The sequence below is a fragment of the Callorhinchus milii genome, unplaced genomic scaffold (assembly GCF_018977255.1).
Source record: "Callorhinchus milii isolate IMCB2004 unplaced genomic scaffold, IMCB_Cmil_1.0 Scaffold3, whole genome shotgun sequence".
NCBI lineage: Eukaryota > Metazoa > Chordata > Chondrichthyes > Chimaeriformes > Callorhinchidae > Callorhinchus > Callorhinchus milii.
In genome coordinates, this window is record NW_024704744.1 from 71,632,442 (window position 1) to 71,644,823 (window position 12,382).

General features: G+C 41.5%; 1 protein-coding gene across 1 annotated transcript; it reads right to left on the reverse strand.

Moving 5' to 3' along the window:
• Positions 1-239: 239 nt before the first annotated feature.
• Positions 240-10,205, reverse strand: eif4a3 (eukaryotic translation initiation factor 4A3). Its single transcript, NM_001292853.1, is given in 12 exon segments — positions 240-556; positions 1,757-1,884; positions 2,645-2,752; positions 2,919-3,034; positions 3,630-3,768; positions 4,612-4,753; positions 5,081-5,161; positions 6,150-6,282; positions 7,366-7,428; positions 7,620-7,686; positions 7,786-7,858; positions 9,947-10,205. Coding segments are annotated over 12 exon segments (1,212 nt in total). The 5' UTR covers positions 10,092-10,205; the 3' UTR covers positions 240-539.
• Positions 10,206-12,382: the final 2,177 nt, after the last annotated feature.

Here is a 12,382-nt window from a genome sequence, read left to right on the forward strand (position 1 = left end):
GAACTGTCAGAGAAATATTTCTCCAACAGGTGACAAACCTTATGCCTATATACATCACTAAAAGTATACTCTAAGCCTGAATCATGGAAAAAGTGGAAATAATCTATCAGCACATTAAGCATCAGGTTTAATGTCTGGTGCAAATTTCCTAAATATTTACATCATTTGAAAGTGAAACCAATTAGTCAGGCGAGTTCAACATATGGACAGCTTTCTTTATAAAAAAATCAAAGATATGTAGATCACCAGGCTTTAATCAAATCAAATAGTATACACAAAAGTTTTGAGCCCTACATTAAACTTCCAATATGCTTCTTCTGAAAGTTCTGCCGATTAGATCCATGTGTACAAAACAACAACACTAGGTTTATAAAACTATACTGTAGCATGACCAGAATTGTTAAAAACATAGGTTAGGAAATACATATTACAGAATCTTTGTGCAGAATCCTTATGCAAGAGTTCTGCTGGAACACCCAAACACGTCTTAGGTTTTTAAAAATTATTTCAACCCACGTCTTCCAGGATTCATTCCGTCTTTAAATAAGGTCAGCAACTGGAAGAAAAATTGAAACAACGTTGAATCAACAAAGTTGCATAAATTAACTTGTACAAATCTCTACTAAACTGAAATCCTGCCTCCATATAAAATAGGGGCATAGAGTACAAGAGTCAGGAGGTTATGATTAACCTATATAAAATACTGGTTAGGCCTCAGTTAGAATATTGCGCCCAGTTCTGGGCACCATACTATAGGAAGGATGTTAAGGCATCGGAAAGGGTGCAGAGGAGATTTACAAGGATGGTACTAGGAATGAGGGAACTTGATTATGAGGAAAGGCTGGAGAGGCTGGGATTATTCTCATTGGAGCAGAGAAGGTTATGAGGAGATCTAATAGAGGTCTTCAAAATCATGAGGGGATTTGATAGATTTGAAAGGGAAAAACTGTTTCCACTGGTGGGTGTGTCGGTGACTCGAGGTCACAGATTCAAAATAGTTTCAAAAAGAAGCAGAGGGGAGGTGAGAAGAAATTTTTTCACGCAGCGAGTTGTTCGAATCTGGAATGCATTGCCTGAAAAGGTGGTGGAGGCCGATTCTATAACAACTTTTAAAAACACGGTGGATGGGTATTTGAGGAGGACGGGTTTGCAGGGTTATGGGGAAAGGGGCTGGGGAGTGGGATTGACACTACATTGCTCTTTTCAAAGAGCCGGCACAGACTCGATGGGCCGAATGGCCTCTTTTTGTGCTGTACGATTCTATATGTACCGGATGCTTTCAATTTGTCTTAATCTGGAATGAGATCTAATATCAATGAGGACGTCCCAAGGCGCTGTACAGTTGGGTCAGGACCCGAGCAGGAGGGAAATGGGGAGGGAGCGAGAAGGGGGAAGAGAGTCGAGAGGGGAGCTGAAGGCACGGTCAAAGAGAAAGGTCTTGAGACCGGCCTTGAAGGAGGAAAGGGAGGAGGCGGCGAAGGCACTGGGGGATAGAGTTCCAGAGCCTCGGGACTGAGAGGCTGAAGGCCCGGCCACCGATGGTAGGGCGGTTGCGGTGGGGGATGTGGAGCAGACTGGAGCCAGAGGAACGGAGGGTACGGGCAGGTAGGTAGGGGGATAGTAGGTCGGAGGGAGCAAGGCCGTGAATGGCCCTGGCACATATAAAGGCCAAGACATCCCAAATGATTTACGCATTTCAGCAACTTCATGGGAAGTACCCAGTCAAGTCAGAAGCTCCACAATAGTTAGAACTTACCATTCATTGGCATTTCATCAATTTGTGTTGAATAGTATTGTTCAATGTCTCGCAGAATACGAATGTCATCATTCTTAACAAAATTGATGGCCACACCTTTGCGTCCATAACGGCCTGATCGACCAATCCTGCCAACCAATACAGAGTAAACATTTAACACTAAAGCAGGGCTCAGCCAAGTTACCAGCAAGTATGTGAAAACAGCAACAATGAAGAATTACAATTTGTGTATCTGAAGCCTCTGTCATGGATCAAAATCATTTTGAGGAATAGGCCCAGGATGTTTGGTTTTTTCATCTTTTTTAATTTTTGTATTTTAGTCCTTCATTTTCTAAAACAAAATGATGGTATGTGGAGTAGGAGGAAGAAAGGGAGACTATATAGTAACAGTCCTGTATAGTTAGGATAGCAGTAAATTGATTTGTTTTGCCAATCTTCCATTTTAAAGACTTATTTGATCAGTGAAACCTAGATTGTTCACCATTGTGAGAGATTCAATGATTATTGATTCAATAACAAAAGAGACATTCAGAATAGGGATCATTGATTCAGTTGCTAACCAGACAAACAAAAATTCAGTGCGCCATTTGGGGAATTGTGCAGTTCAGGATGAAATGTTCATTGTGCATCTTGCTACCACTAAATCAAAATGCCAGTCAAAAATAATAATCCTTGCATTTCATATAGCGCCTTATTACCTCATTGACATCTCAAAGGGCTTCACAGAATATAGTGTAAAGTGAATCGACCATGTATTTTGTGTGTGAAACATGGCAGCTAATTGCGCACACCAGTGTCCCACAAGCAGTCGTGGTCATTTCTTTTTTGGTGGGGGGTTGGCTATAAAGGTGGTTGACGCTTAGAAAGCAGATTATACATAGTAATTACCTGTGGATATACAATTCTCTGTTGTTTGGTAAATCATAGTTTATGATCAGTGACACTTGAGGAACATCCAGTCCTCTGGCCCAAACATCTGTAGAAATAAGCACTCGGCTGTAAAGAAACAAATGTATGTTTATATGTTTAATATTTCAATGAGAAAATCAATGCAACAAGTAAAAAAAAAAAACTTGTTTTGAAAACATATCCAGCAGCAGATACTTTCAGAGGAGAAACACACAAGGACAATCAGAATTTGGATTTTCATTCAAAAATGTACCTTGCCCCAGAACGAAATTCCTTCATGATGGATTCTCTTTCCTTTTGTGGCATGTCACCATGCATAGAGGACACTGTGAAGTTAGCCTCTCGCATTTTTTCTGTAAGCCAGTCCACCTATAGACAAACATAGGAAGTTATTTAATATTTAATTTGAAAAAAATCAAAAATAGAAATCATACTAATCTTAGTACTGTGTCTGAATATTGCTTGGTCCTAAATAGATTTAACTAATAGATTTAAGGTTGTCACTTCAAATTCTTCTGGACCAAGGTGAACTTTTTGGTTACCGGAGATGCTAACTTCTACTTAGTCTCACGGTGGCGGTGGGGGAGAGAAAGAAAGAGGAGGAAAGATTTGCTCATTCAGGTGGATGTCAGAGCTCTCTTGACACTATTTGAAAAGAGATGGAATTTTCTTTTACCCCCAACTCTTGTTCCAGCCAACAATCCCTCAGAGATCAAAAATCCAGCTGTATGAAGAATTGCTGCAAATTCATTTGGTGCTAAATAAATTGGTTAAATTTGTGATTTTCAATCTGACTGCTAGTCACAACTTTCAAGCACTTCAGACTGGATTGGTCAAACTATCCACAAATATTCACTCTTTAAATGTTCATTGGGTTTTCAAAGATGTAAATACCTCATTTTCAGGATGATCTCAATACAATGTAAGTAATCTTAGACAAATAGTGGAAGAAATATTTTCATACCTTCCTCTTTGTGTTGCAGAAAATGACAGCTTGAGTAATGGTCAGTGTGTCATAAAGATCACACAATGTATCAAATTTCCATTCCTCCCTTTCAACTGCCACAAAGAACTGTTTGATTCCTTCCAAGGTCAACTCATCACTAAAAATACAAAACTAAGATTAACAAAATAACTTAATCATATTACACATCAACATTCACATTTAACCATGACCAAGACTTCTAGATCTGCTGTCAGTAACAATGCATCAACAATCTGTAAAACCTGGGGCCAATAACACTATAAATCCCTCAGCAGTTAATTTTCATTTTCTAGTTTAGAAAACTATTACATGATTTTTGTACTTGGCCAATACTAACAGCCTGGCTTTCTTTAGAACAGAAAAATACACAGGTTCAATTCATTAGTTGTGCTGAGCAAGTCACATCAGAACAAGCCATTTGAGAATTGGGATATGGACTACAGAATAGAGACTGCATAACTGCAGTTGTCGAGGGTATAAAAACCTCTGAAATGCATGTTTGAGAAAGATATGCAATGGGTGAAATAATACTCGAAGGAAGCTGAAATAAAAATAGAAACTGCTAAATGTATTCATCTCCCACCAAAAATCAATGAACCACTAAAGTAATCTTACAAGAAAAAGTGAACATGTTTACACTCAAAAAGGAAAATAAAAGGAGAAAGTGTAAGGAAATGTTTACACAAGTGAATTTCCCTAAAATTTCAATTATAATAGCATAGAAAAAAATAAATGTATTCCATTGCAACGGGGCAACTAGCATCTTGGAAAATATCAAACCACAAAAAAAGTAAAATCTAACCAGTTAATTTCAAAGTGGATTTAGATTTTTCACCAGCTAAAGAAAATAAAGTGTGAAATCCACAGGATTAACAAAACACAATTGTAGAGATGGCAATACTATACCAATTATGTAATATTTGACTAATTCTAGCTCATTGTTTCCCAGAGAAATGCTTACCGTTTGACCAAGATCCGGATTGGATCAGTCATGAACTTGTTGGTCATTTCCAAGATCTCATGAGGCAGCGTAGCACTGATCAGAATGACCTGTGTGGCAGGTGGCAGATACCTGTACACATCATAGATCTGTTCCTTAAAACCTGCAGTCAAGAAACGAAGAGCATTAGTGACCATCGGTAATTGAATTAAATCAATTAATGAATTATTGACCCATTTAAGTTTTTTTAATTTGTGAAAAAAATAAAAATGGAGATAAGTTTCTTTTCTCAACAAGTCTCAGTAGGAAGTGTTCAAATGGGAACTTTTCTAATGAAAGAAGCACCATTTCTGGAAAAAGCTTTTGTAGAGGTAAAATATTCACTCTTCTATAGAATCTGACTTGGGGTTTATCCATACATCCCTTGGGCCACTTCAATCCAAGATTACTACATATTAAAGGCAAAGAAAAATGCATTGCATTGTTATACCTTTATTCAGCATTTCATCAGCTTCATCAAGAACCAACATTTTGATGGCACGCGTCCTCAAGCTTCTGCGTCGAATCATATCTGTTTAAAAACAGTCAGAAACCAGTTACTCTTTGGCTTAGCATTGATTGACTTGCTGTACCAGATTTATTTAAGTTTCTCAGCATTGTTTCGTTTTCTCTCTCAAACAAATTCAATGGAAATATTATTCTATAATATTTTGGTGGAAAGTAAACAAAACAATTAAGATCAGTGTCTGCATATGTAAGCTTTAAACAAGAAAATTCAAACAATTGACAAATTTGTAGCTACTTTAACAAGTAAAAGCACTGTGCGTCCACCAAAAATAGTATACAAGCTATTATTTCTGCAAACAGTTACCTAAATGGTTTGACTAACAGAAATAGGTGGGGGGGAAGAGAGTTAGGATTGAATCTCTCAGCAATTTCTTACATATTCTGAAATAGAAAAGTTAAAACCCGAGGCTAGATTGGGGCCAGATTACGCTAAAAAAAATTGTAAAGATCATCAGGTTCCCAGTTCTACTTCAGCAATATCCTTCCTTTTGGTTTTAGGACCAGTGGTCAATTGATTATTATGCATGCAATTTTGCTTAAATTTGTTTCATGCACATTATCCCATTAACTTATGGTGGTGCACTGAATGTCTTACACCAGCAAGCCTTTGGACTAAAAATGTTCAAATAGATTTTTAATTACCTAAGGCGGCAAATAAATAGTAATTTGCATAACCGGTGTCTCGCACTGAATAAAGCACACTTATAAAGACACAACAAGATGATGTGCCATTTTACCATCAAACCATGTTCCAGCAAACCTGGGCTAAAGAGCATCTGATTTTTCTTGATGCAAAACATTGTACTTTAGATTATTTTTCTTAAAAGGAAATGACAAAAGAGGAAGCAATAATTCTCAAATATTGGATCAACTGGCAACTGTGGAAACATTAAAAAAATAATATTGAGTGGTTGAAATCAGGTTTGTTGATTCAGTTAATCATCAAAAGAAATCAACCATTAAAAATTATAATAGTGAAACAGGTTCCTTACCAAACACACGACCTGGAGTACCCGCAACTACATGTTGCCCATAGTCCAACTTTCGAATGTCTTCACCAACATTGGTCCCTCCAATACAAGCATGACACTGTACGTTCATGTAATCTCCAAGGGCAAGTAGGACCTGTATGGCAGAAGAGGAGACACTCATACCAGCACAGAATGATAATCTGATAAATCTCACACATTATTGCTTAAAGCAAGTTGCCTAGAATCACCCTTCAGATTTTACTGCTGGTAAAAGAGATCTGCACAGGCACACACAACAACTTGCACTTATATAGCATGGAAGGGGCTCAGAGCGCTTAACAGTGGCGGAACCTGACTCCAAGCCGGGCTGCGGGGGAGGTGGCTGTAAGCACGGTCAAAGAGGAAGGCTTTCAGGCGGATTTGAAAAAGGGAAGAGAGGGAGCAAGGCGGAGGGATGGAGGGAGTGTTCCCGGGCATAGTGGCTGAGAGCACGACCTCTGATGGTGGGGCAGAAGGGCAGGAGGGCAGTGACAGTCAAGCGGAGGCACCGGGTGGTGGATTGGGGAGTGAGATCGGAGAGGTAGGGAGGTGCCAGAGAATGAAGGGAATTGAACACGAGTGTGAGGATCTTGAAGTCGATCCATTCGGTGATGGGTGTCTGGGGATGACATCGTCCAGAGGGAACATATAGATAAGGAAAAGAAAAGGGTCAAGGATGGAGCCCTGGGGTACCCTGCAGGTGACTGGGTGAGTGGAGACACCATTTGCCAAGATGAAATGAAGGTAGTTGGTTAAGTAAAGGCTGCTGCCCGTCTCACTTCTTTCTCTCCCTCCCCCCCACCCCCACTTACCAGTTGTTATAAGGGGAAAATAATGAACCCTTTTCTAACTGCATTTAGCCATTCTTAACTACCTCAAATTTGCTTCAAATTTACTTTGTTCTCCACCCCCTCCCAGTTATCAGTGAGTATATATGGCTGCACATTTTTGTGTGCTTTTACCCAAGTATGGCTTAAAATTGTACATGCTTAATAGTGTTCATATCAGTCATATAATCTGGTCAGAAAATCATTTGACCTGTTCTTTAAATAAGCAGATGCATTTATTCTATCAACCAACTTCTCTTTGAAAACCTTCCCAGTTACATCTCAGGAAAGGCAACCTCTTTTGTGAGCTTCAAATGGCATCCATTATCCAAGTTTCATAATGGATTGTTTTTTTTACATATCATTCTTACCTTCTGTATTTGTCCTGCCAGCTCTCGAGTTGGTGCTAATATTAGAGCCTGTGTTTCACGAACCTGAATTAAAAAAAAACAATGTTTTCTAAATGGTTCACCTTTCTTTCATTAATCCTAAAATCCCAACAATAAACCAAAGTTGCAAGCGGTTAAGTCCTTTCTATGTAAATGCATTCATTTCCTTACAGGCTTAAGAGTCCTAAAGTTAACAAAACTCGGATAAAGGCAGTTCATACAATTGTCAACATTACCTGAATATCTAGGCACTGCAATACAGATATACAGAAAGTCGCTGTTTTTCCTGTACCAGATTGTGACCTGGAAAAGTAAGTATATGCATTAAATAGCTATGTTTAAATGAACAGTAACACACTATTCAAATTATATTTACTTAACTGCTTTTTCTGAGAAACTTACTGAGCAATTACGTCTCTTCCTTTAATGATTTGCTTGATTGCTCTTTGCTGAATGGCTGATGGTTTTTCAAAGCCTACAAAAGAAAGCACATATTGATTTAAACGTGTTGAACTTAAACACTTTAATAGCATAAGCGTTAAAAAAAAATCTTTTTATTTGGTAATAGCACCTGTAACATCGAGAAATTTCTCGATTTTCCCATTAATTAATAGTGAATTGATTAATAGTGAAGATTTAAAAATCATGGTGATTACACTATAAAGGTAATATTCTTGTTTTGGTGGAGGGAAATGGGGAAGTAAAAAAAACACCCATAGTGACATCTATGAAAATGAAAATCAATACACATGTAAATGCTATCAAAACTATTTTATTAATACTATTTATACCTGTACCAGCAAACAAAAATGACTTGACAGAATTATACCCACATGCAAAAATAGGCAACTTAACCCTCAATAAAACAATTAATTATAATAATCCTAATAAATAAGCAGCTACATTTTTTCATCAACCCACTTCTTTATGAAGCACATCATTGCATTGTCAAACCATCTCAAAGCACATCACAGGGTTTTACTGTAAAGTGTAATGACTATTTGTAGTCAAACAAAGCAGACAATTTGTACAAAACAATTTCTTACAAATGACCAGTTTTATTGTTGACCAGGATACTCAGTGAAATCCCCTGCCCTTTTCAAATAGTGCCATAGGATCGTTAACATTCACCTAAACAGTCAGACTGGGCCACAATTTAACGTTTCATCCAATCCAAAAGATGTCATCTCTAACAATGCAGAGTCCAAACAAGAGGCAGAACTAAACAAGGGAAATAGATGCTGGGATACTCTGTTAAGAGCTCAGGTCACTGCTCAAGTTGTACACTGTAGTGCTCTTGTATACTGGTTATTGCAACATGAGGGTTGGCTACCCAGGCCAGTGGTGGGGATTTGCAGTGGAGATTAAGGCTCCTGTATCTCTAATAATAATAATCCTTGCATTTGATACAGCACTTTTCACATCTTCCAGACATCTCAAAGCGCTTCACAGAATATACTGTAAAGTGAATTGACTGAACATCTGTGGGCCAAACGCGGCAGCCAATTGCACACAGCGGTGTCCCACAAACAGTCGTGGATTTGGGTGACCAAATTATTAGCTTTTTTGTTCTTGAGGGACTACCACCAGGCGAGCGGAGTAAAAGGAAACTTGCCCAAGGTTTCGCCCCGATGGGAAACCTGAGTGGAGGTCTTACTAACGGGATGTGAGACGGAACTGCGAAGATAAACCCAAGAATTAATACTTCCGAAAGATGTTCCGAAACAACGCAAGGCAACGGGGATGGTTTGGGGGGCGGGGACGGGCATCGGGAACCATCAATTCGCCAATGGTGATCATCGGGTTATTAGGAGTGAGGGGGTGAGGAACAACAACAACAACTTGGACTTAATAATAATAATCCTTGCATTTGATATAGCGCTTATTACGTCGGGAGGACGTCCCAAAGCGCTTCACAGAACACACTGTAAAGTGAATTGACTGTATATTTGTGGGCGAACGCGGCAGCCAATTGCGCACAGCAATGTCCCACAAACAGTCGTAGATTGAAAATGGCCAATTTATTATTGTTTTTTTTGGAGGGATTATTATTAGGCTCTGTGTGGAGTAAGGAAACTTGCCCAAGGTTTCGCCCTCTGCCTGGAATTGAACTCAGGTCTCTCACTTGCAAAGCGAGTGCTCTAACCACTGAGCTACAGGACTCCCGACTTGTGTAGCGCCCTCCGCGCCGGACGGCGTCTCGGGGCGCTTAGACGGGCAGCGCGGGCCGAAACGAGTTAAAAAGAGCGTTTCGCACAAACGCATCTAAGTTGACGGTGTGGCCGCTGGTCGGGGTGGGCGGCCATTGATGAGCGAAGCCGCCGCCGGCGGCGCCGCCTGTGAGTTATAACGAAAGGCCTCACACACACACACAGAGGCCCGGGACAACATGGCCGACAAGAGGCCTCGGTCCCACCCGCTTCCAACCCCAGGGCCCGGTTGACCGCCTGGGGGGGCCCTGCCTGTGGTTTGTTTCCTGATGCCGGGTGGCCGCTCGCTCGCCCTCCCTCTTGCCGCCCCCGCCGCGGTCGGGGGCCCCGCTCCCGGGCAGGGCCGCACTCACCGTAGGCGTAGATGCCGCGGAGCAGGTCCTCCCGGAGGCCCATGGTGTCGAAGGTGGGGGTGACGTCCACCTCCTCGCTGGTCTCGAACTCCACCTTGGAGATGTCCTCCTCCTTCAGCAGCCGCTTCCTCCCCGAGCTCGCCATGATGATGATGGTGGTGGTGATGATGGCGGCGGTGGTGGCACTGGTCTCCGAACCGCTTAACGAACCCGCGAGCCACTCAACCGCCACCTGCACGCAGCCGCCCCGCGCGCAAAGGATCACCCCACCTGCGTCATCGCGCCCCGCTCTGCGTCAGCGCGCGCCGCGACTCGCTCACGTCATCGCGCACAGGCGCATGGTGCGGAGGTCACGTGGGGAGGGAGTAGGCGGTCCCGGGGTTGGTGCTGATTGACGGGGCCATTCATTCCCCGCTCTGGGTGTTGGTCCGCAGTGTTGCACAGTGTGACTCCACTGTGTTGGGCTCCACCAGAGCCAGAGCTACATTGTATCCATTGAATCCATTGTATCAGTCCAGGCCCCTGTGTCCACTTGGCATGGATTTTAAGATAAATTACAAGTCATTTATAATGGACTGATACAAGGGATTCCTGTAGCTCAGTGGTTAGAGCACTCGCTTTGCAAGCAAGAGACCTGAGTTCAATTCCAGGCACAGGGCGAAACCTTGGGCAAGTTTCCTTACTCCACACAGAGCCTAATAATAATCCCTCCAAAACCAAAAACAATAATAAATTGGTCATTTTCAATCTACGACTGTTTGTGGGTCATTGCTGTGCGCAATTGGCTGCCGTGTTCGCCCACAAATATACAGTCAATTCACTTTAGTGTGTTCTGTGAAGCGCTTTGGGACGTCCTCCCGACGTGAAAAGCGCTATATCAAATGCAAGGATTATTATTATTATTATTAATGACCAATTTATTATTCTTTTGTTTTGGAGGGATTATTATTAGGCTCTGTGTGGAGTAAGGAAACTTGCCCGAGGTTTCGCCCTCTGCCTGGAATTGAACTCAGGTCTCTCGCTTGCAAAGCGAGTGCTCTAACCACTGAGCTACAGGACTCCACATTTTTAATCTACGACTGTTTGTGGGACACTGCTATGCGCAATTGGCTGCCGCGTTCGCCCACAAATATACAGTCAATTCACTTTACAGTATATTCTGTGAAGCGCTTTGGGACGTCTAGAAGACGTGAAAAGCGCTATATCAAATGCAAGGATTATTATTATTATTATTAAGACTGAGCCGGGTAATTGGAGTTGAGGTACAGATCAGCCATGATCTTATAGAATGTGCGAACAGGATCGAGGGGCTGATGGTCTACTGTTTCTATGTTTCTATAGCACGGCATTTTTTAACATATAAATTGGTGGGGAACATCCCCTAGTAATTCCCCAGCAGCAATTTAAAAATTCTTCAGCAGTAAATTGCCCTTCCATAATAATAATCAAGGTAATGGCGATTTCATCAGGAGACTCCAGGGCAGTATTTTACAGAATTTAAGGCAAATGTTACAGAATATTTGATAATTAAAGACATTGTATGATTATTACTGATTAGATTCCTGCTTTCATATTAGTTTAATCATCCTAAGGTTTTAAACAAATTCACAAAGCATTGCTTCACCGATAGAAATCTGTTTTTAATGTTTCTGGATGTGAGATTAAAGTGCCCTTTGAGTTCAAGTCCATCAAGTTCTGGACGAGGGCCAACTTTCTCCAACTTTCTCCAACTCAACGTCAGCAAGACTGAGCCCCTCCTGATTGACTCGCGCCAGTGCCTCCGCACCTCAGGCGCTGGCAACATCAGCCTCCACGGCTGCACACTCCACCTCACTAAGCCAGTCAGGGTGTCTTGTTTGACCCTGAACTGTCCTTTCTCCCCCACATCCGCAACATGACCGGCACTGCCTACCACCACCTCTGCAACATTGCCAGACTCCGCCACTGCCTCACCCCTCAGAGGGCTGCCAAAACCCTCAGCCACACATTCGTCACCTCAGGGCTTGATTACGGGAACTTCCTCCTCATCGGCCTTCTCAACTCTTCCCTTCACAAGCTGCAGATCATCCAAAACTCTGCAGCTCGTATACTCTCATGCACCAGGCTCCGCGACCCCATCACTCCCTTGTTATTTAACAAATATTATAATAATAATAATAATAATAATAATAATAATAATAATAATCCTTGCATTTGATATAGCGCTTTTCACATCAGGAGGACGTCCCAGAAAATGAAAATGACCAATTTATTATTGTTTTTGGTTTTGGAGGGATTATTATTAGGTGTGTGGAGTAAGGAAACTTGCCCAAGGTTTCGCCCTCTGCCTGGAATTGAACTCAGGTCTCTCACTTGCAAAGCGAATGCTCTAACCACTGAGCTACAGGAATCCATTGTATCAGTCCAGGCCCCTGTGTCCACTTGGCATGGATTTTA